This window comes from Anser cygnoides, chromosome 19, assembly GCF_040182565.1.
Source record: "Anser cygnoides isolate HZ-2024a breed goose chromosome 19, Taihu_goose_T2T_genome, whole genome shotgun sequence".
Lineage (NCBI taxonomy): Eukaryota > Metazoa > Chordata > Aves > Anseriformes > Anatidae > Anser > Anser cygnoides.
This window is the reverse complement of record NC_089891.1, coordinates 7,807,187-7,830,184: the sequence shown is the minus strand read 5'-3', so window position 1 is coordinate 7,830,184 and position 22,998 is coordinate 7,807,187. Positions and strand designations below refer to the sequence as shown.

At 37.4% G+C, this 22,998-nt stretch overlaps 2 protein-coding genes and 1 long non-coding RNA gene across 12 annotated transcripts in view; 2 read left to right on the top strand and 1 right to left on the bottom strand.

The window, feature by feature from the left end:
- Nucleotides 1-1,892, top strand: part of LOC106034716 (uncharacterized) — a 72,092-nt gene extending 70,200 nt beyond the window's left edge. For 3 of the 6 annotated variants that reach the window (XR_010825931.1, XR_010825930.1, XR_007163487.2), the window contains one exon: nt 1,373-1,892. This is a non-coding gene — a long non-coding RNA (uncharacterized lncRNA). The remainder of the gene's footprint in view (nt 1-1,372) is intronic. The other 3 variants (XR_010825932.1, XR_007163488.2, XR_007163489.2) reach the window with 1 other exon arrangement.
- Nucleotides 1-20,528, bottom strand: part of STXBP4 (syntaxin binding protein 4) — a 74,122-nt gene extending 53,594 nt beyond the window's left edge. For 2 of the 5 annotated variants that reach the window (XM_048064441.2, XM_048064442.2), the window contains exons 1-11: nt 14,691-17,700; nt 11,423-11,496; nt 11,139-11,234; nt 10,522-10,591; nt 9,580-9,654; nt 6,130-6,215; nt 5,347-5,476; nt 4,649-4,781; nt 1,331-1,437; nt 744-927; nt 221-299 (exon numbers count right to left, since the gene is read on the bottom strand). In XM_048064441.2, the coding sequence (XP_047920398.2) occupies nt 221-299; nt 744-927; nt 1,331-1,437; nt 4,649-4,781; nt 5,347-5,476; nt 6,130-6,215; nt 9,580-9,654; nt 10,522-10,591; nt 11,139-11,234; nt 11,423-11,496; nt 14,691-14,758 (1,102 nt within the window). In that variant the 5' untranslated portion in view covers nt 14,759-17,700. Of the gene's footprint in view, nt 1-220; nt 300-743; nt 928-1,330; nt 1,438-4,648; nt 4,782-5,346; nt 5,477-6,129; nt 6,216-9,579; nt 9,655-10,521; nt 10,592-11,138; nt 11,235-11,422; nt 11,497-14,690; nt 17,702-19,019; nt 19,133-20,360 lie in introns of those variants that run through there. The other 3 variants (XM_066980260.1, XM_048064443.2, XM_013179007.3) reach the window with 3 other exon arrangements.
- An 88-nt stretch (nt 20,529-20,616) lies between these two features.
- COX11 (cytochrome c oxidase copper chaperone COX11) lies at nt 20,617-22,707 on the top strand. Its single transcript, XM_048064458.2, has 4 exons — nt 20,617-20,962; nt 21,051-21,206; nt 21,816-21,941; nt 22,396-22,707. Exons 1-4 carry the CDS (start codon nt 20,657-20,659, stop codon nt 22,576-22,578), a joined length of 771 nt encoding a protein of 256 aa, XP_047920415.1. The 5' UTR covers nt 20,617-20,656; the 3' UTR covers nt 22,579-22,707.
- The last annotated feature ends 291 nt before the right edge of the window (nt 22,708-22,998 follow it).

Genomic DNA, 22,998 nt, shown 5'->3' with positions numbered 1-22,998 from the left:
TGCTATATAGCAAATGTTGTGATCACTCATTTTTGTTTGGTTTCAGCTGTTTGTTGTTATATCTGACAGAAGTTACTGCACAATCCATTCATCTTTATCCTTTATTTAGTACTACAAAAATGGTGCAATATTACTTTTTTTTTGGAAGCCTATGTACTATTTTCTGTTAAGACAATTATTGAAGAACAAAAGTGTGACAGGGAATTAAATCAGCATTTACCAGGAACTGACACATCAGTAGGACTGCTCTCTGCAGAAGTAATTGGAGATTGCTCTTCAATTTTGACTCCAGTTTCCATCTATGAAAGAAAATCAGAAGTCATGAAATACCATTTTCTAAAATAGGTCACAAGTCAGACTAGAAATACACATTAAACTAAAAGAGAGGGAAAGGAAGGAAGTCTGGGGGGGGGGAAATAGGGCTGGACACATCCAAACAACCCTAGCAGAAAATGCAAGGCATGGGATGGGGATGGTGAGAAGGTATGCCATTCAAAACTTAGATCGGGGCCTTATCAAAAGCTTAGATGGGGTTGAAGAACTTGACAGATGAAGACAGCATAGCCCCTAGGCAGCCTGCTTCAATGTTTATAGCTCTGACGGGAAACAGAAGTGGGCAAGAATCTCGAGTATGAATATAAAAACAACTGAGAATCACCTGTTTTGACTCTGTTTGACAAGGAACATTTTATTTTATTCAACTATTTTCTCAATTTATATTAATGAATAATATAAATACTCACAGCATTAGGAGTGAATGTTGAAACAAGCTTTCCATCAGGAGACGCTAGAGGACTAAGGACTGCAGCTTGTTGTCCTCTGTATGTTCCAGAAGATGTTAAGAGACTGGAAGGACGTGGCAGATTCTCTGAATAACTGGGAATATTTTTTTGTCTTATAAAAGCTATCTCCCAAAAACTTTCAAACCTAGAATTAGAATTAAAAAAACTTTTAGCATACTGTATACTATTCTGTTCATAAGAGTATCTATTACTAGAGTAACAACTATATTTTCCCTGACAATGTGCATGATTATTCTTTTTTATTTTTCTAAAAGGATATTCTATTCTCTATCATTAGAACAAGTAAGCAGTGCTTTAAAAATATATATATATATTTCAAAAAGGAATGAATATATCATAATTTTAAAGTGCTAAAAGGTTCATTTGAGTCTTTTTATATGGCACAGTATTTCAACCGATCATTTCAAAAACATGAACATACCCTGTATTTCCTCTAAGCCCCCGTGACAAGACTTTTCACAGTAATGCAATAATTAATATTGTATAGTAACCCATTTTGGAATTAGCAGTTTGGTAGTAACAGATACCTCATCTTTGCTCTGTTGATTATACTTTTTGCTTCTTCATAGGAGACGCCAATCATTGACTCTTTGTTTATGGATACTAGTTGATCTCCAGGCTGCAATCGTCCATCCTAACCCATAGCAAACAAACAACCAAAACCACAGACTTTGTGTTAACAACTAACACTGCAGGAAGAACTATGCAATCACAGCGTGCACTCTGGATCTGTTAAGACATGAGATATGAAAAATGGCTACACATTTTGCCTAACAATTTTCCAGAAACAAACAGTAGATCAAATGATGGAAGAAGATAAAAAGACACAGCTTACCATTGGTTTCCTTATTAATGACATAGGAAATGTCAGGACCCTAAAAGCAGCTTGCACTGTGTATCTCATGTTGATATCAGATTTATCTGATATCTGATATCAGATTTATTTTATGTACCCCTTAATTAACAGTGGAAAACAACTACTTCACTCAGTAGAACTAGTTGTTTAGATTTTCATTTAATAAATACTAAAACTAAATTGTCTTAAGTACATGGATGTAATTCAGTTTTCTCAAGGTGGGAACCTTCCCAAGATGGTACAGAATTCCATTTAAACCAACTCATATTCCCACATAGTTGGGCTTCACCTGAATAAAAAACGCGATTGAGGCCTCACGTAACAGATACTCTTTTTTTTTTTTTTTAATAAAGTGAGAAACTAAAGCAGATGTTCTATTCTCTAAATTTACTGTAATCATTTAATCTGCATGACAGCAATCATTTTAAAAGCTTCATCAGACAGAATGGATCTCAGTGAAATTGTGTCAAGAAATCTGGACCAAGGGATATACTTCTGTTAAAAAAGAAGAAACCACAGAAAGTAATTGTTTTCAGCAAGGAGTACCAACCCATCTGACTACAGGAAATTTCTTTGCTAATTAACTCAGCTGAGAGCTGAATTAATTTGTTTTTCAAGAAACAGACATTCTTGGCTATACATGGGACTTTTCAGGCACTTACTATCCATGTTCATCTTAACGAGAACAACAGATTCATCTATTAGGAATTCGCCAGTCAAAAATACCTTAGAAATAATACTGTCAACTGTCAACTTTGCGTTTCTGTTGAATTATTCATTGCAAACTTTCTAGCAAACACAGTAACATATCGCATTTCTGCCTCAGAAACTATAAGACAAGACTTTAAATATGCTTGGGTAGATTTTTCACTAATATAAAGCTTTTTTGACTCACATTCTAAAGAAGCCTTACCAATTTAACTGAAAATGATTGTTGTTCACCTATGTATTATACATGGTCCATACCTATGGTTACAGTGTTATGACATTTGTGTAATGTAATACACATGAAATTATACATAATATGTCTGTGTTCTTCAGTGTTTAAGAAATATTTCATAGAAGCAAACTAACCACGTGAAACAAACTATGTACAGAGGAAGATTTGTAGAAAGTAAGTGAGATATCTTTTTAAGGCCAGTATAATTTTACATATTTGATACAAAAATACATCAAATTTTAGTTATGTTATTTCAGCCTATGATAGCACTTCACTATATTTTCCATCACAAAGAAAAGCTCTAGATCTACAACTTCTCTTGCAGAAAGCCTGCTAAAATATCAATTTCAATGCTGCCCTCTTGTGGCAAAGATTTTAAATACACTCACTATTTAGGTTTCTCAAACACCTAACCAAGCTCGGGAAATTACCTCTAATATTGCTAATATTAGAACCTACTGCATACTGATGGCTCGGTCTCACTCGATCAATTATAAGCATGAGAGACTGTAAATTATATATATTTACAATTTGAAAGATTTTTAAAAGCTGTAACAAAACAGCAGAAAACAAAAGAAGAATGATTACCATTTATTTATTAAAAAGTCTGGGAGAACCATTGCATTTTTTCTATCAATCTCTGCCTTTGGGATTAATCTTAATCTACAAATATTCAGTCACAAATAGTTTAAGACTGTTTTGGGGGCAAAACTCTTTGGTTGTGAAATTAAGTTGTACACTCTTTGGGCCCCTCGCTACAGGAAGGACATGGACGTGCTCGAGCGAGTCCAGAGAAGGGTGACCAAGCTGGTGAGGGGTCTGGAGAACAAGTCTTACGAGGAGCGGCTGAGGGAGCTGGGCTTGTTCAGCCTGGAGAAGAGGAGGCTCAGGGGCGACCTCATCGCTCTCTACAGTTACCTGAAAGGAGGCTGTAGAGAGGTGGGGGTTGGTCTGTTCTCCCACGTGCATGGTGACAGGACGAGGGGGAATGGGCGAAAGTTGCGACAGGGGAGTTTTAGGTTGGATGTTAGGAAGTACTTCTTTACCGAAAGGGTTATTAAGCATTGGAACGGGCTGCCCAGGGAGGTGGTGGAGTCACCATCCCTGGAGGTCTTTAAAAGACGTTTAGATGTAGAGCTTAGCGATATGGTTTAGTGGAGTACTTAGTGTTAGGTCGGAGGTTGGACTCGATGATCTTGAGGTCTCTTCCAACCTAGAAATCTGTGATACTGTGATACTCTTGCTTGGCAGATGGCAAACACTGGTTTATCTACATGTCAGAATAACCATAATAACATAGGATGACAAGAAGACACTTGGATAAACAGTTCTGTGTACTTGAACCAGACAGCTGTTATTTATTCATTTTTTAAAAACCTCCAAGACCTCCTGTTTTACATATTGCAGTTGTCATAATGAAAATAGTAATCAGTACTGATTCATATGTTTTATTAGTCTGCACTATCAGTTTTTTTTTTTTAATTATAATTCTTATTTCCCTATACAATACTTCTCAACTGCAAGGATTCAGCTAAACCAAGTCCAAGGGAAAAGTGATTTTTTGAATGTCTGAGTGACAAAAGCTGTGTAGATGTAGTGAGATAGTTTAGTGATATGGTTTAATGGCAGATTTGGCAGCGGTAGGTTAAAGGTTGGACAAGATGATCTTAAAGGCCTTTTCCAACCTAAGTGATTCTATGATCCTGTGAAAAAAAAGATGCAAACTGTATGTCTGTCCCATCCTTGATGATTAGCTAGTCTCATGTAACCTCTTAAAAAAATTGCTTTCTTACTTTCTGCTTTGGAAATTGGGAAATAAGATCCTCATGTACCTCACACAAACTCATGAATAATTTTCATTACCATGTAACCATGCTGTGGTGTAATGAGATAATTCTGTTTAGGGAGACAGCAAGGAGAAACACAAAAGAAACACAAATGAAATTAGTATTTACAGTATAAATGTATGTATATAGTACTAAGGTAGGTATAAAACGAAGGAAAAATACAGGGGACTGAACAGTGTAGCAAGAAGAGGTTTTTATCTACCTTATGACAGTCACCACCAGGAATAATTTCTTGAATGTATACCAAAGGCCCTTCATTTCTGTCAATTCCTCCAACAATATTCAAACCTAGGCTTGTTCCTTTGCAAACAGAGATAATCTGAAACGCACTATCCCTAGGAAGAGAAAGAAAAAAGGAAAGTAGAGTTACTTCACAGATTTATACACTCACTAGAGACCCACAAGTGATACAGTGTCTATCTTGTTGATTCACAAATATGTACCACAGTAACAAACAGATAAAATGGACACAATCTCTATGTTCAAAGGCTATCGTGCCTACCCTATTACAAAATCAACAACTTCAGGTGTTACTTCAGGCAATTACAAGAGTAACTAATATATTATTTTGCAAGACTAAACTTCTCTTCTATATATACCCAAGGGATGACCTAGCTACAATGTAAATGAGAAGCATTAATTTGTTACAAGGTACTGAGATCAACAGTCAACCTGATTAATCTACTTACACCACATAAACAATAAATAAATGAGATAAAATGAGGAAAAAAATAACTTGCAAAACCCGAAACTTTGTAATATCAATAGTATTATGTTACAGGATTTAAAAAACAATGATTTTTGAACACTTCAATGCTCAACCCAAAATTTTCCTGAGCTGCCAAATACAACATTTTCTACATCTCACACAAGAGAGTTACAATCAGCTTTGGGAATTACTTTGGAAGCTTTGGTGATGGTGCTGGGACAAAATTATTTCTGCTAATGGTGGTAATAATATCCTTTGGATGCAATTGAGGACTCTGTGACCTTGAGGATGGCCCAGACGAAAGGTTGTCTACAGGTTTTCCTATAAGAATAGAAAGGATGAAAAAAAAAAAAAAGTAAAACACACATTTGGGAAAAAGCACGAAGTTTCAAATCATAGGCCTAATTTCATGTTAAAAAGCAGAAAACTATAAGCAATCAGGCAACCACAACAAAGTTTAAGTCTATGCAGCTAAAAATTGAGCCAGGGGTTCCAAGAATAATTTTTTAAATCATAGCAAAGAATGATTTTTTCAAACTGGGTGAAAAAACGTAACTGTCTTTCCTAAAGAGTAATTGACTATGCTGTATAAAGACATTCTCACTAGGCAACAATTCCAGGAGCATTAGAATTTATGGTATTCTAGTTCAATTTTTTATTATTACTTTGTAATCTCGTGTTATCTTTCATCTACAAATATCAAACACAGTTCACACTATTCATTAATTAAAATTGCTGAAAGTAGAGGGTAGAACATTTATTTTAGAGCTGGGGAAACTGACACACAAACCAGTTGAGTTAGATGTTTAGACCACAAAGTAAATGTTAAAGTCATAAGTAAACATGTGCTTAGCCTGATATTCTCTTGCTCCAATACACCCTTCCCCCAAACAGTTTTCAGTGCTGGCGTCTAGTCCACAGAAGTATGAAGATTGTCCTACAAGATTATGTCAGGATAGGAAGCAATCTCTCACCAGTTAATAGTTGTGTTGGAGAACTTCTTGCAGAGTTGGTGTCACTGTGAGAGCCATACTTATCCATCAGGTCAAGAAACTCTTTCCTGTGGAAATAAAAAGTTCCTCTTTGTCTGGACTTGGCATTAGTTCTAAACGCACCCTTCGTAACCTGCTAGTGTCTCTGCTGAACAGTTACAGTTCCTCAGAAAGCAAAGTTCTCCCTCAACTGAAAGAGGAAAGCCCTGTCAGATATAAAAACATTCAGAAGAGACAAGAAAAAGGTAATGTAATCCAGACGGATAAGGATGGAATAGCAACAAACTATGGATGAAACAGACTATTGGTAGAAAAGCTTAATTATTACCTCTCTTTACCCTGGATTTCAAAACTTTCAAAACTTGTAGTTCAAGTCAGCTACAGATAATAAGACAAGTGGTATTACTTGGGTCCAAAACAAATTATTTACATTAGATGGAATCAGATAATATACCCATAGTATATTTGTATCTTTAAAGAATGCTTTTATTTCATTTAGTTTGAACGAGAACCCACAAGAGAATGGCCATCGAGGTTGTGGCATTAGCCCTGGTCAAAAAGAGTATAGAAATAAATATTTCTTAGTTATACAAGAAGTAAAACAGATACAAATTCTTAACTTCTACTTAGCTTTCTCAGAAGTATGTGGTCCATTTCATCAGAGGTAGATATCATTATATATTAAATATTTTATGTGCTTGGGCTTTGCTTATCTTTTTCATGATTACATCTTTTAAAAATCTCCAACTGATAAAACAAAGGGCAATTCTTCATCTGTGCATGAATATTTGAGCTATCAATTCTCATTCACAGTAATGCCTTCTTCTACAGTACTAGTTGACTGGATGGTGAGTAACACCAGTCACAATCGAACAGGAAGACATCTGTGAAAAAATGTTATCCATCTGAAATATGTAATAGTTCCAACGGCTATCTGCTTACTATCTATTATTTTCTTATACATGCCTTGAAAAATCTATCACAACATACACACATGAAGATGGACCAAAAACAAGAGCTTTTGCTGTAATAACGCACAAAGCTATGCCCACTTTACGAAAACAGAAGTCGCAAATAGCTCTTCTTTCAACCTCATGGTGAATGGTGAAAAGAAAGTTCTGATTCATCTTTCTGTGTAAAGCTTTAGAATTTATCTTTTTCTTTCCTACACAAAAATATAAATTCAGACTTGATCCAGAGGATTTAGGCAGGCACATTCTCTGTTGCTTCTGTTATCTTCACTCCAAAGGCAGTCTTGCTTTCTTTGCTATTCTGTCTTGCTTCTGGTTATACTTTGTGCAGTAGGAAAGCAAGTGAAGTCACAGTAACAAGAAAGCAAGTGAAGTCACAGTAACAAGCTGATCTCCCTTCTTTTCTTCTGGTAAGAGCTACTTTGAAACATAAACTGTGATAATTTTTGTGTTGTTTTTAACTATATCAGTTTATCCAAATTGGAAATGATTAAGAAGTAAACCTTATCCTGACCCTGCTTTTTACACTTTTTGATTTATTTTATATACATATATATATATTAATATATAAATCTATTGCATCTCATTACAACAGATTTCATTAGAAATATTGCCAATTTATTCAAATATTTTGGTAAAATTCAATGCTACACTTTTTATTTCAATACACTGCAGGTTTTCTCTTTCATTCATTCATGCATTCCAGTTTTGAGAAGGAAAAAGAAAATTCAGCTACTGAGCTCAAGTTAGAGGCTCGTAGCAGTAATCTAAAACTGATTAATAATTACATTTCTTTTAAGACCAATATGTATTTGAAGCTTTTAAATGAATCAAATCTGATGAAGGCACTTATCAATTAACCAAAAAAGTTATTTTTGACAGAAAGAAAAAATGGTCAGTTGCACTGTTGAAAAAAATAATCATCAAAAATAGAAGTTCTTTGCAGAAATAACAAGCTGGCAAAAAAGCAACAGAGATGAAGATCCTGTATTACATGTGTTAAAAAAGCAACAAGTAGTAATAGTCTTAATAATCTAATATTAAATGCAGCCTAATATAAAAAAAAAAATTAATAATCTGAGCTATGACTACCTCAGTAATAAAAGATTTAAAAATGAAATAAAATCTAGAATGGTATAAGCCAGCAGCATCATCAAATTAATATTACAGAATTAGAGAGAGAGGACATGAATTAACTGATTGCAGTAAATGCAATTCCCATGTAATTCCAGTGACCGCAGAGGGTTATTGAAGTCTGTTGGATGTATTATTAAAAAAAAAAGAGACAGAAAATTTATTGAACTAACATCAAATCCAGGGAACACACACAAACACAGTTCAGTGTAAATTGAATCTTTTATCACAGTCACAAAAAATTCCTTCAGAGTTGTCGAAGTAAAGGACTGTACGGAGTGGCACATTCTGTGCAGGCCACTGGGCATACTACCAGAACGGTAAAAGGACTGATGGGTTTTAATTATTCAAGGAGTTTAGAGGAACTAGGTCAGTATTCTTTAGATAAAAGCAGATTAAGAGTGGACCTCATGTATCTAGGCAGCCTGAAAAAAGGAAAGATCAGAGGCTACAGTACAGAGGCATTTAAATTTGTTAAATACAAAAATAAAGGGGCAGAAATGGGACCCTTAAGTCAGACAAAAGACTAAAGAATTTGGACAAAATTCCTTTATGGAGAGACTACTCTAAGTGGAACATCCTAGCAGTGGCAAATAGCAGCAGCTACTCTCACAGTGATTATCAAATATAGTTGTGTAACAGCAATTTCCTGCAGAGATTGAAGTCAAAAGGGGATACAAGCCTAGATCCTAATATTTCCTATGATTCTGTGCCAATATTGGTTTATATGCTTAACTTCAGACAACAAGATTAAAGGGATATTTAAGAGATATGCCCTTATAATGGAGGTATTTTGGGCTACCTGCTGCAGCGAACAGTTTAACCTACTTATCCAAACTAATTCAGAGCTCGTTAGAAACTGAAAAGCAAACTACTGAGGTGAAACAATAACCAAATTTGCCTTTTCAGAAGGCAAGACCAGCTTAAATCACAGTTTTGTGGTACTGTAGGTGTAATGCATTTCCTCATTTTTTATTTTAACATGTGAGATGTGTTAAAAAATACTATTATTATAGCAAATAATTCTAAGGGTATTAGCTGGTAACATAACATTTCAATCCTCTTCACTGAACTGAAATTGGCCAGAGCTTACCACTTTAATTGATGTGAGCAGTCTCATTAAAATGAGTATTCCATTTCTCACTTACTGCCCAGGACAATAACAAAACCAATTGCTATCAAATATAACATTGAAAACTGTGACAAGTGCTGCAATTTTGTGATTAATCCTAATCTGAAAAAAAAAAAAAAAAGCCTTCTCAGACTTAAGTACTGCATTGGATTTTGTCAGTTTTGAGGTTAACGCAATGCTTTATTTTTCTCTTACTTTGCTTCTTCATCTCTGGCAACTAGCAGAGACATGTGATTAGAGGCTGAAGCTGTTCGCAAGATGTCAACGGCCCTAGAAGGAGGGGGAAAAATAATAAAGTAAATATACCACGGTTCTGTCAAGAAGTACACAGTAGGTAATGCAAAAATGATGGGAAAATGAACAAATTCTTAATGTAGTTAATAATTTTGACTGCCAGATACAGAGAGAAAAGTTTGTCAGCAGCATAACCCAAATTTAGCACTGGAGAACTGAGCAAAAAACACACTGTGGTGAGTCTGTGTCTGATGATGGGAATAAACTGGGATTGTTCTTTCTTTCCCTTCCCTTTTGTCCCCTTCTCTCCTTGGTCCATCCTACTGGACGCTGGACCTTCTTCAGGATTAACAGCCTACACCAGAGAAAGGATACTGCTCAGATACCTTCCATAGCTCAGGATTTCACTCACCAACATATACTGTAATTTTGCATTGAATTTTAATTCCACATCTTACTCAAAAACTAGGCTTCACATTGATTTCTGGTGATCCAGCTACAGGAACCATCAAACATATTCTACATTTTTTCCTAAGCAATGCCTCCTTAATTATCCCATTACAATGATACTTGTTAACTGCACCATTTATTCTCACCAGTATTCAACCAACATGTAAATATAAAATATCATAACAGCTTAATATGCTTTAAAGGTATTTTCACACACATTCTATAATCTGCATCATCACAAAACTATCTTATTCTGTCATTACAAAAGCATTTAAACTCCTGTCACTTTTCTATGATAGTTTTACATGATTAATTTTTTAGGATAAATTCATTGCCAGTTCAACTCCTGTGACCTTAGTGGAGTTGCAGTCGTTAATCAGTGGTCGATATAGTCACAAATAAATAAATACATTTCAAGCTCTAATGCACATCTAGTCAACAGTACAAACATACCTTTCATTGGTTACTCCAATTAAGTTTTCTCCGTTGACATCCAAAATGAGGTCTCCCGTGAGCAAACGGCCTTGTAATGAAATCAACAGCAACTCATGAATCAACAGGAAAGTGGTGAACATATTATATCATGGTAATAAAACAGCTTTTTTTTTCTTTCAATTTTATGTGATCTAATGCATAAACAACCTTATGACATTCAGCAGCTTAGGTTCTGATCCTGATTTATCTATGCCACTGTGATAAGACTAATGACAATCACTCAGTGTTACTAATCACAGAACAGCTACAGAAAATAAATGTTATTTGTACTATAGCACAAATATTTGCAGCACCGGAATTCATAGTTTTGGAAGTAACTTTTGGCTGAATGTTGCTGATACCATGCATGTAAGCTACCATGCATGAATACACTTATGTTTTATATTTGATAAAGACATCTCTAAAATATTTTTTTAGAACCATTTTTATTTTTAACCTTTTGCAAGTCTCAAGTGTAGGAACTATCACATTTGAAGTAATTATTTTAAATGATCAATCTGTGTAAGAGAAGATGGAATCTCAAAAAAGTTTTTTATTTACAGCATGTCTGCAAAAATACATTTTAAATTACTTACTATCTACAGCAGCAACCCCTCCAGGTAGAATTCTCTTTATGAAAATCCCATAATCTTCTGCGGTTTGTGTCCGGTAACCTCCAATAATTTTAACTCCTGCACAACAAACAAAAGAAACAGGCAAGAAATTGTTATTCCATCTACTGTGCTAAATGGATTTATAGTCAAATCCATAAAATTTGGATAAATTAAACTTGTACAGATGTCAGTGTGAACTGGAAAAGCAGACCAGGTACTTTTAGGTCTGGTTAACTCTGCATCAACAGAATGTGCAATCTAATTACCTAATCCATTCTGACAATCAGAAAAAGAAATGCGGTGAACAGCTCGATTGATTCCATGAGGGCCCATAATCGTCCTATGAAATAAAACAAAAATCATTAAATCTCTAATGACGTAAATGTATATAAAGCTATGTTAATACAGAAGAAATTACAGTGGCCATGTTTTTAACTCTAATACAAACCAAAACTAGTCTTCTTGACTGTCAACTTTACATTATTTTATACCTTTGTGCCACCCCCTCCCCTCCAGTGAAAACTCAGAAAGTTCATCATAAATATGAGATGATAAGGGTAAAATAAAGCATGCTTAGTTTATTTCCATTCTCCCCAAAGAACTTTAGGCTGAATTCTGAATCCCACTTTACTTATAGTAAAAGGATTTTGATTAAATAGAAGCAAAATCCCACAACCTGGTCCAGCTTAATGTTTAGGCAAGAAAAACACATCATAACATCTCAGATCAGCTAATGAATATTAAGACAGAATCACAGCCAAGACAGTGCATACAAAAACATTTGCTAAGATATCTAACATACACCTTTGTGGTTATTCATGAACGTAAGCTTTTCCCTGCAGTCTTTCATTTCTTATTCAACAGTTTTCTGTTTATAAAGGCTTCTTTCCAAACGCTATTGCCTGCTCCTCTGTGTACCCTCCAACCCCAGGTCAGAATTCCACGATAGCACCTGCAGCCGTCTAAAGGCAGATGAACGTTTTGTAGGCACATGATAATGGGAAAGAATTAAATAAGTGTACAAAGTAAAATTAGAGCCTTGAAACCCATATTTACAACTCCATCACAAACATTTCCAGTGTCCTGCTGTGAGAATGTAAAACACTAAGAATTCCTTTAAATCCAGAGTAATTGACCACACTTTACCACTTGTGAATTTTCATTTTGATGAACTAGTATAGAAAAAAAAGTTGTGTCATAGATCCTTTGTCCTCCCACTATAGCATTTTTGGAGAAGACTCATCAGATACCTTCTACAAAAAAGCAGAAGCACAATTTAGGTTTTTCTGCTTTGACCTACATACATATTGTTCTGTATTAGATAATAAGTAGTATTTTCTAGAGCATGATGTTGAAGTGAAATGGAACAACTAGAATTCATTGGGGGGGGGGGGAGTGGGGGGGGTCAAAATGGAGGACATAGTGACCCAAATCCTCCCACGCAACCAAATCCAACACGCAGCTTCAACTCCTAGCCTGAAACTCGGTGTTTCTGCAAAATCTGGAGTACATGCCATTAAAGGGTGTCCTGCCAGGGAAGACAGAAACCCAAAAGGTCCAAATGTTCCTAAATTCCAGCAGAAGGCAAGAGATTCAGGTCCTAAAGAACATTCCAAATCTTTCGCTTTTGTGTAAGAAAACTGTGTGAGTCGTTTATCAAGGAGTAAGCACTTAAAAAACAACAACAACAAAAACAAAACACGACAATTTTTTCCACAATATCAAATTCCCAAGTATTTGCAAAATTAGCCTTTGCTTCAGAAAGACTGGCCATAAGAACAGACCTAATAATTAATCTTCAAAATAACCTGGAAGCCTACATGTCAAATGTCCTATAATTTTCACTGCATTATTCCTCTCAGTATCTGTTCCATAGGCTAAAAAGGACCAATGAAGCCTAGTCAGTGTATTTTGCCACTGCCAAGACTGCACATGACCTTGCTACGTTGTGACAGAGCATAAGACATACTTCATAAGGCTAAAAGTGAACCAAATCACTTCTATTTTTTCATAGTTTGAAAGGACAAATAAACCCCAAAGTCCGTTACTTCTTTAACAAAACTTTTTTGGGTAAACTACTTCTATGTTACAGCAGTGGATCATTTTGTATTACTGCTGAGTACTGGCATCTCAATTATCCCATGAATTTAAGCTGTTTTAAGGCTGAAAGACAATATACTAGTCACTTTCTTTAGAGCTGTCCTGATTTGCATCCATCTTTGAAAATTTAGACAAGAAAAAATGATCTTTAAAATATGCAATTATTCTTTCCATTTTCTTTCCTGTTTTGCCTTTTACTATTGCTGTTCCTTGTGCTGCCATACTCTTAGCAGTTTTCACATAGTAGTCATTGGCTCGTACATTGCAGAGATGCACACAACTATCATTTATTATTTAAGATGTATTTTTTCCAGTAATAGAGATCTCAACTGCATTTTCCTTCATTAATTTCTCCGTGCACACTCTTGCCATAATAGTCCATCAAGAATATTGTACTTTCTCCTTATCTTCTGTATTACTAGTGAAGAACGAAGAGTAGCAAATCAACCTATCTCAACACATGCACAGAATATTATTACTTTAACCATAACGTTTGAAAAAAAAAAGAAAAAGAAAGAACAAATGTTGAGCTTCAGCTTTACACAGTTTATTTATGTGAAGCTTTAGAAGATCAAATCTCAGATTTTAAGTCTTCAATATTTCAAAGGAATACACAGTACAGTATATGTACACGAAGATCATGACATTATCAAATCAGGGCACAGAGCACATAATACAAAAGGATCTACATTTCTATAAGTAACAGGCAATGCTTTCCAAAGAGATCTAACGTAAACTTGATTCTGACTAAGAGGATACAGAGAATATAAACTAATTGGCAGCAGTAACAAAAATAATTCGTGTTCTTTGTAGAAAAAGATGCAAATTAAATAATCAATTAAATGTCACTGCTCTTTCCTATAGAAGTCATATAAAAATACTTGCATGCAAGCTTTTAGCACACAGAAGAAAAAAAAAAGCTGAGGCAATAGCTGAAATCAACATGCAAGACCATGACTTTGTTACATTGAAATTATGAAAAAATATTAAACAACACTTCAGCTGAAGTCCTGGAATGCTAATAGACTAAGTGCGCATCATTTTGTGCAGATGTTCTAGAAAAGGCAATTAAAATGAAGTCTTGGATACTTTTTTTCTATTACTTTGTTATCAGCACATACAAGGAAGTTCAACAGCTTTCTGTTTTATACCTTCTAGAGACTTACCAGAACACGTGGCTCTAGATATTATTCTGTTCTGTATTCCTGAGAAATTATTAGTCATTTATGTCCACAAACAAAATATTTAGCTAGACTTATCAATGGAAGAATAATACCCTTCCCTCAAGAATAGATATTACTTGGCACTTATTCAAAATCTTAACGATAAAGAAAGAAGCAGCTGAAAATGGCTACAGCTTTTAAATGATTTCAACTGTACCCTTCCCAATTACAGGCTAGAGAAACACCATCAGAACCCAAAGGTTAAGCATACCAGTATAAGAGAGAAAGACCATCGAAACGCTCTGGTTCGTCTTCATCTCCCGGTGAGAGTAAGGACATTCTTCAGTAAAGCAACCAAAATACACTGGAGGTTTCCAGTTCAACGGGATAAAGGTTATCAGCAGGACAATTTCTGCTACTAACCAAAAAAACAAGTCAAACAGACAGAGCCCGAGACGAGCGTCTCTGCCTACTTAATCTTCTCTGAAACCCTCTGCGTCACATAGGCTAATTCAGCTATCCAGGCAATGTTTACTTTTTCTGTTTGAAATGGCAATTTGTAGCAACTTTAAAGACTGATAAATGCAGAGGAGGGAAAAGCTACTTGCATTTATTAAAACTGGGATTATGCAATCTATAGCTAGCAGCAACAAGCAGATGAAATAATTAAACTTATTTATTCATGTTCTTCCGGTTATTTATTTACATGCTCCCTACAAACAAGGTCAAAAGCAGTAACTCATGACCTTTCCAAAGCAACCTGCCTAGCAGGCTGGGTTATATACATCCACACACAAAAGGGAAAGCCCACAAAGCAGACAGACTGAAAGCATTAAGCAAATGCCATTATGCTATTACTTCGCGTTCTCAGTTACAGTACTGACTTGTGGCATGCTTTAACTTGGTTTTTAGTCTTTCAGTATCCAACAATCAGAAGTTTACACAGAACTTGGGCTATATATTTTCATTAGAAATAGACATTGACATGTTTGGTTTTTGTAAAAGCAAGTAAAATTGGTACAAAAAATGACTGCATTTTGTTACATATCCTGATGATTTTTATAGCACGAATAGGTGAACAGTAGATATGATACTCTAAGTCCCATTTTCCTAGAAATGATCCTTGAACCTTCTGTTTCTGAGGCTTATTCTTTTAAACATAAAACATTTTAACTTCCTATTGAACGCTCAGAATTGGCATTCTTAATCTAAATGAGCCTCAAAAACGATCCCCTACATTTCAATGCCTACTTCCAGAAATCCTTTGTCCTTGAGCTATCAAAAAAGCCACAAAGCTTTGCAGGGCCTTCTTATTTCAACAAACCCAATGGAACATCAGAAGAACACCTGAAGGAATGAATTTCTATCATTACATTGAGAATAGTTCCAAAAAGAAAAACTATACAAGTATTTCCAGAGGTAAGACTGTTCCGACCTGAGGCTTGGTCTTTGCAGAGATATGCACATTTTTGGAAGTTCTGAGCTTCTGACAGCAGTTTTAATTACCTACTGTTTTCTTCCACGTTTATATCACAGTATACACTCCCATTACTGCCCTGTTTTCTAAAAGATCTTTAAAAATTGCATTTTAAAATGAAAACCAAATATTCCACGTTCACTAAGGCCTTTAAATAGAAAGATGAATCCTGTCTAAAGCAGGGAGTAAACCTGTGATGAGACAGCATCTGTCAGCGTCTAGAGCCGCACAGTGGGACAGCTTGGCTACGCAAGGAATGCATATGCTTAGCTAATGCACTTTTTTTTTTTTTTTTTAAAGTTGTAGTAACTGTGTTTTTATTATCATGTAATCATTCTGGGAAAACAGTATTCGTGCTTATAAGCAACGTGCTATGTGGTGTTCAAGAATTTTGAGGTCAGTCCCTAGTGTCTGCAATCCAAGACAGGCAGAAAAGTGACGTGACCTACAAAAGACTGAGGAAAAGTCCAGTGATGAAAGTGGGAACATAAAAGCAACCTTCCCAATGCCCACAAAGCGAAGGACTCCCACTGGCCTCATTTAGAGTGCTCACATACATTTAGTGATGAAAACGTGTGCCTTTGTAGCCTTTCCTAAACCAGTTTAATTCTGCTACGGCTTCTGGTGTTAGTCCAAAGAAGGAAAAGTCACTGATATTTTAAGCATCGTATCAATTTGATTAGCTCCAGGCAAAGTTACAGAAGATGGCCAGTAAAATACCAATAGCTCTTCTACCACAAAATTTTAATTGTTCTTAACACCAGTGGAGTTCAATTTGTGGTATCAGTATATAGAGCATTTGTCAAAACAAATCACTCAGAACAATAGAGCTTTTTCACAGTGTCATGCTTTTTGCAATAGAAACACACACACACACACTTAAAAATATGACTCAAGGCTATGCGTTTCCATTATTAAAAAATAAAAATTGATTTTTATTAAACCAGACATGACAAACTTCCCAACAATATATGCAGATGTAAAGTAGCATTAACCTCCCTATTTCTCCAACCTCTTTTTTCTAGAGTTTGGTTATCAGAAATACATCACTTGTTCAAAAATTGCTTCTCCATTCCTTCTTCAAGGTAAAACCATACATTATTCAGCTTCCTGAACTCATCCCCAAGGCTTCTGTCCCTCTTTACCTTAAAATTCTGTTGCTGTGCTGCTTTTTCTAACGGAGTCATATAGAAAACTGGTATTGCTTCTCTTGCCAGTTCAAGAGAACTCTGCCTTTCAAGAACATACTCTGTGGAATTCAAATTACTTTTTACTCCTAGAAGGAGCTTGGAACATAGTAACACTTAAAAAACAAAACAAAACCAACAACAACAACAAAAGACCACCATAAAATCTAGTATTTGCAAATAAGACTAAATTTTTCAAGAGAGATTGTTACTTTGTGCAGCAAGCAGACCAAGATTTGTTTTCAAACAGACAGTAAACTATTCTCTTTGGCAACATTATTAATTATGACTCACCTTTCCCAAAAGAAATTTTGTAATGCTTTAGCAACCGAGATGAATTATAGGATAATTTAGTAAACAGTAAAAAAACATCTGCATAATCTTTTGCAGCAAGATTCACAAGATCATTTATCATAAGTAAAAAAGGTCTTCTATGAAAATCCAATACAAGTGAGTTATGCAACCATAACCTTTCAGGTTCACAAACCCTGAAAGGTGAAAATTCGTTTTGACACTAAGGACCACAGCCAAGAGACAGCATGAACAAACCCTTTCTTCTGATCTATCCAAAAACACTAATTATTCAAAAATGTATTTTGCTGATTAGGTCATAAAGATTAAAAGGAAACATGTATCATTATGTGGCAGTTGTTAAACATGAAAAAAAAAAAAAAAAAGCTTGAGCAACCTTGTAATTAAGTAGAAGCATGAATGGTCTGAGGCTAACCCCTTGCATAGAGAAAAAAATGTATTATTTGAAGTTTAGGTAAGCCTCAATTAACATCTGATCAACTACAGTCTTAAAGCATTCTACATTGATACAGGCTCCCAGACGAGAAAAAAAAAGGTATAGAAAATCACAGTCTTGTATCATGATGTAGCTCAAGTATGGTTTTATGCACCCATTTCACGTTAATTTCTTATCTGAAAAGCTGCTTTCAGAAAACAGTGATCTATTAACTATTTATACAATATACCTTACATATGGACCTAGCAAAACATAGCTGTTTTAAAGATATACCTTTGTATTACACACCCCATATTTCCATTAGACAATCAGATCAATTGCATCTTCAAATCCCAGGAAAAAGGAGTTATTTTTTTTTATAAATGCTTTGTGATTTTTTTTAAATCAAGTTATTCACAAAGTGGTATAATTCAAAATCTATGCTAAATTGTTTGACAATGTCTTTGAGTACTACTAGCTGGAATCTATTGCATAAACACAGTAAATATCATACAGTCGAATAAAAGCTGTCTACGCCTGTTTTTAATTATGTTTTTTATGACAGTGTTGGCATGGTTATTTAGCAGTTTGGGAGGAGTCTGAACTTATGATTTTTAATCATGATTAAATCTAACTTTGTCCTTTAGAATTTGACCCAACTTTTAAGTAGGTAACATTACTGTTTATGGAATTCATATAACTGTCATTATATATCCCGTGGCACTGTTTTTAAAACAAAAAACAAAAAGATGGTCCCAAAGCACTGCACATAAAACACTTTAGTCATACTTATTATTCTTTAAAAATAATGTATTATAATTCATAAATTCCATTCAGTGTGTTATGTTGATGTAGTTACCCCATATACACAAGGACGTCATTTACTATATACCTTACAAGTATGTTTTTATAGTTTCAAAAGTATTAAATTTCTATGGGGGGCTTTATCTCTGGAGAACCAATTTAAACTGAGTGCCGATTAACTTGATGAAAAGCATAAGAGCTATTTCTTCGCTTTATGTTTAAATTCACTGGTGTTGGTGTTACCTTTTGTAAGAAGTTGCTTCAAACTGTTTCAATATTAAAGTTTTTCTTTAAGACACCAGCAAAACAAGATCCTGCTAAGGAAACTTCAAGAATTTTCATATTACAAGCCAGTAATTTTTGCGTTCCTGTATGTGTGTGGGGAAAAAAAAAAAGAGTACTTACTTTTTATTCAGGTTTGTTAGGGGATCTGTACTGGACATCTTCAATTTTATTAAAAATTCAAAATGAAGAATTCTGAAACACGAAGCACTGGCTCATAACCAAGACAAAAATCGCTGTAAAAAAGGAGAAACCACTTTTTGAAATTTATACGGCTATGTTTATTTTCAAGCACTGATAACAATTCTTATTTATTACTGTCTAACAGAAATCCAGTGGGAGAAGAGAATTTTCATGATAAACCAGACACACTTCAATGGTGAAAACAGTAAGCAGATAATTCAGACTTAGCTGTATATTGTACCAAAACATCTGACAACCTAATTTCCTTTTAATTCATGAGTCAGGAAGTAGAAGTAAATCTGAACACTCTGTGATTAAAAACATATATATATATACACATAATTGAGATTAAAATACCACGATAAAATAATTGTGCAAGATAAAAATAATGTCTGATTTTCCTCTAGCGAAGGCCAGGTGAGCGTAATACCGTTATGAACAAGATGAGGTGTTCCGTGTGTCTTACTTTTTCACTTGGCATCTAGTATTCAGTACCTCTGGAATTGTGACTTCGAGCATGTAAGACATGGGCCACAAGGCATGCAAGACGGGGTTACGGACCAACGCACTGCATTTTTACTAGCTCATACAAGAGGTTTTAAGAAATGCAGTTATAAACGTACTGATTTACAGTCATTTGAAAAAATTCTGCAAAAGCACCAATGCAAAAATATGTGTTTGTATTGCTGGCAAATTTCCTGACCTTATGGGCTCCCTGGCTAAACCCTCACGTGGCCAAAGACTACAAACCATTGCTCTGGAGACATGGTACAAGTGGTAAAAGGGGGCAAATGTTTGCCCCTAACACTGCTTCCTGAGCAATGCGTATTCCCTCATCAGCCTCCGCAGTAACACAGCTTCATACAGGCACTTTATTCCTGTACGAAGTGATAAATTTAGTTTTGGAAGGCACCAAGTATTCCTGCAGCAGATAGTAGTAAAAGTTTTCAGATCTCTCACTGGAGGTGCAAAAATAACGCCCCAAACCACAGGACAAATGCTACAAAGCACGGCTTCGCTCCGGGCTTCATTACTCCCCTACTTAAAGCATCTAAACAAAAAGCGGAGCGGCACCGGGAGCAGGGCAGCGGGGCTGTGCGGAGGACGAGGGCACGGAGGCGACTTCCAAGGGGTTTGGGACTGTCCCGGCGCCCTGAGGCGCGACCCCAGTCCCCGGTGAGGGGAGGGCAGCGGCCGCCCTCGGAGCGGGCTCTGCCGCCTCGGGGACAAAGCCCGGTCGGAGCGCGGCCGCCCGCCGGGCACGGGGCTCGGCTCGGTTACCTCGACGCCCGAGGGGTCCGCCCGGCCGGGGAAGGGAAGAGACAACGGCGGGGTCCTCCGGGAGCCTCCCCCCCCCAGCGCCTCAGCGGGGCGAGCGGCAGCGACCCCCCAGCGGCAGCGCTCCCTCCCCTCAGCGGCGCGATGGCGGTCCCCGCCTCCCCGCTTCTCCCCTCCCCGGCTCCGTGAGGCGCGGAGCCGGCCCCGTCGCCGCCCCACGGGCGGAGAGGAACGGTGTGGAGGAGGCGGAGCGCGGCCCTGGCCCCGCCGCCATCTCGCGATAGGGGCCCGGCAGCGGGATGGGGCCGGGCGGCGGTGGCCGCCTGCGGCTGGCCCTGGGGCCGCGCTGCCTCTGGGCGATGGCGCTCGGGTGGGCGCCGCCGAGGCTGACGGCCGGGGCTCGGTACGGGCTGTGGGCGGCCACGCAGCGGGGCGCGGCCCCTTGGGGAGCCCGCGGGCTGCGGGGCTCCAACCCCTTCACCCGCGGGCAGGAGGAGGAATGGCGGCGGCGGAACCGGACGGCGCTCACCTACATCGCCGCCGCCGCCGTGGGCATGGTGGGGATGTCGTACGCGGCCGTGCCGCTCTACCGCCTCTACTGCCAGGTACCGGGGGGGCCACGGCCGCTGCCCGCCCCCGGGGGGCCGCGGGGAGCGAGCGGCGGTGCTGAGCGCGGCCTTTGCCTTTGCCCAGGCGACCGGGCTGGGCGGAACGACGGGCGCGGGGCGCGGCGCGGCGAGGATCGAGGAGATGGAGGCGGTGAAGGAGCGGGTCGTCAAGGTCACGTTCAACGCCGACGTGCACTCCAGCCTCCAGTGGAACTTCAGGCCGCAGCAGAGCGAAATCTACGTGAGTGGGTTTCCTCCCCTCCGTCCCTCTAACGGAGCGATACTCACAAAGGCAGCTCGCAGGCTTGGGGTTCTGCCTCACGCGGTTTTGTCGCCTCACGTCCCGCTCCCGCAGGGCGCTCGGTTTGTGCATTTGGGCGCTGATCTGTAAGAAAACACAGCTGGGGCCGGCGCTGGAGCTTACCCTGCAGGCTGCGTCCCCAGCACTGCTTGGGAAGGCAGGGCCCCTGTCACCGAAAGCGGAGGGTTTCTGTAAACTTTTGTTTCCTCTTGGTTAAATTGTAGTTGCCCCTGACCCTTCCCTCAAGCTACCAAATGCTGTGTATAAATCCACATATTAAAATAGCTCAGCATGCTGATAAACTGCTGAAAGAAATAATACCTCAGTGGCAAACGGGCTAAGATTTAAAATGCACACACGTAATATCGCTGATGCTTTTAATTTAGAATGGGGGTGAGCTGTCTATAGGCAAAACGTTTGTGAAATAGTGGAGTAATCAATTTGAAATGGCAAAAGAGAAAATGAAATCATTCTAGCTAAACTCTAAAGGACTCTGAGGACTGGAGGGCTGCAGGGTATTAATAATCACCATGAAATTACTTCATACAGGTGGTACCAGGAGAGACTGCACTGGCCTTTTATAAAGCGAAAAATCCTACTGACAAACCCATAATTGGAATCTCTACTTATAATGTAGTGCCCTTTGAAGCAGGACAGTACTTCAATAAAATACAAGTAAGTCTGAGACAAGTGATAATAAATGATTTTTTCTAATTTTAATCCTGAATGTTATTCTTTGTGTGTGCCACCATTTAAGAAAATACCTTAAAATTTTCAAATTACAATGCATCAGTTCATTTTTAGCCTTATCTCCATAAAAAGCTTGACTACATGTCCAGTTAAAGTGGTTCCCAAGTATATGGTATTTAGTACAATTTACTCTGTGGACAGACAGTAATCATTAGAACTAGCCTGGACAAGTTGTGCTTTTAGACATTTCATTAAAGCTATTTTTTTTCCTGTCACACAAGAGGAACAGAATTGTCCTCTTGCTCGTGTGGATGATCCTTCCTCGGGTTTTAGAGATCTACATGGAAGGGGAGTTGATTTAAAAAAATGAAGCCTTCTCTTACTTTGTCAAGGAGAAATTTCACAGTATTTTCTAATTATTTTTTTCCTCCCCATACAGTGTTTTTGTTTTGAAGAACAGCGTCTGAATCCTCAAGAGGAAGTAGACATGCCTGTCTTTTTCTACATTGATCCAGAATTTGCAGAGGACCCTAAAATGGCTAAAGTTGATTTGATCACCCTCTCCTACACATTTTTTGAAGCAAAAGAAGGACAGCACTTAGCACTTCCTGGATATCAGTAATGGGCAATCTCTACACAATTTAACTTCTACTACCTGACTACCAGTTTTGAAACTTATTTTTCTATGAAAGGAAAAACTGCTGGAGTACTGTGCAATATGAAATTATATTATTAAACTACTGTGGACATATGCTGGTGTTACGAAAACATGTATTTCTATTTTATTTTTTTAAACTTGTGTAGTTGGAACGTTACTTCTTAGAAATAATTAGAAATATTATTTCTCCATCAGAGAGCAGGAGGGAACTGTTAATGGAACAGAGAAGGTTGTCTCAAGGCCGTCTTTCTATCAGATGATACATGTTAAATGAATTCTATGAGGAAAAATTTTAAACCAAAGCATAAACTAAGATCTTTAAATACAGAGGAACAAATCAGTTTATTAAATATCTAAAATTGCACTGCTGACTGAAAAATAACT

Bases quoted from the DNA above. Each gene is read 5' to 3' on its own strand.
- COX11 (XM_048064458.2), top strand. From the start codon at position 20,657: ATGGGGCCGGGCGGCGGTGGCCGCCTGCGGCTGGCCCTGGGGCCGCGC. The intron at 20,963-21,050 runs GTACCGGGGGGG...GCCTTTGCCCAG, and splicing joins TCTACCGCCTCTACTGCCAG to GCGACCGGGCTGGGCGGAAC. The intron at 21,942-22,395 runs GTAAGTCTGAGA...CTCCCCATACAG, and splicing joins AGTACTTCAATAAAATACAA to TGTTTTTGTTTTGAAGAACA.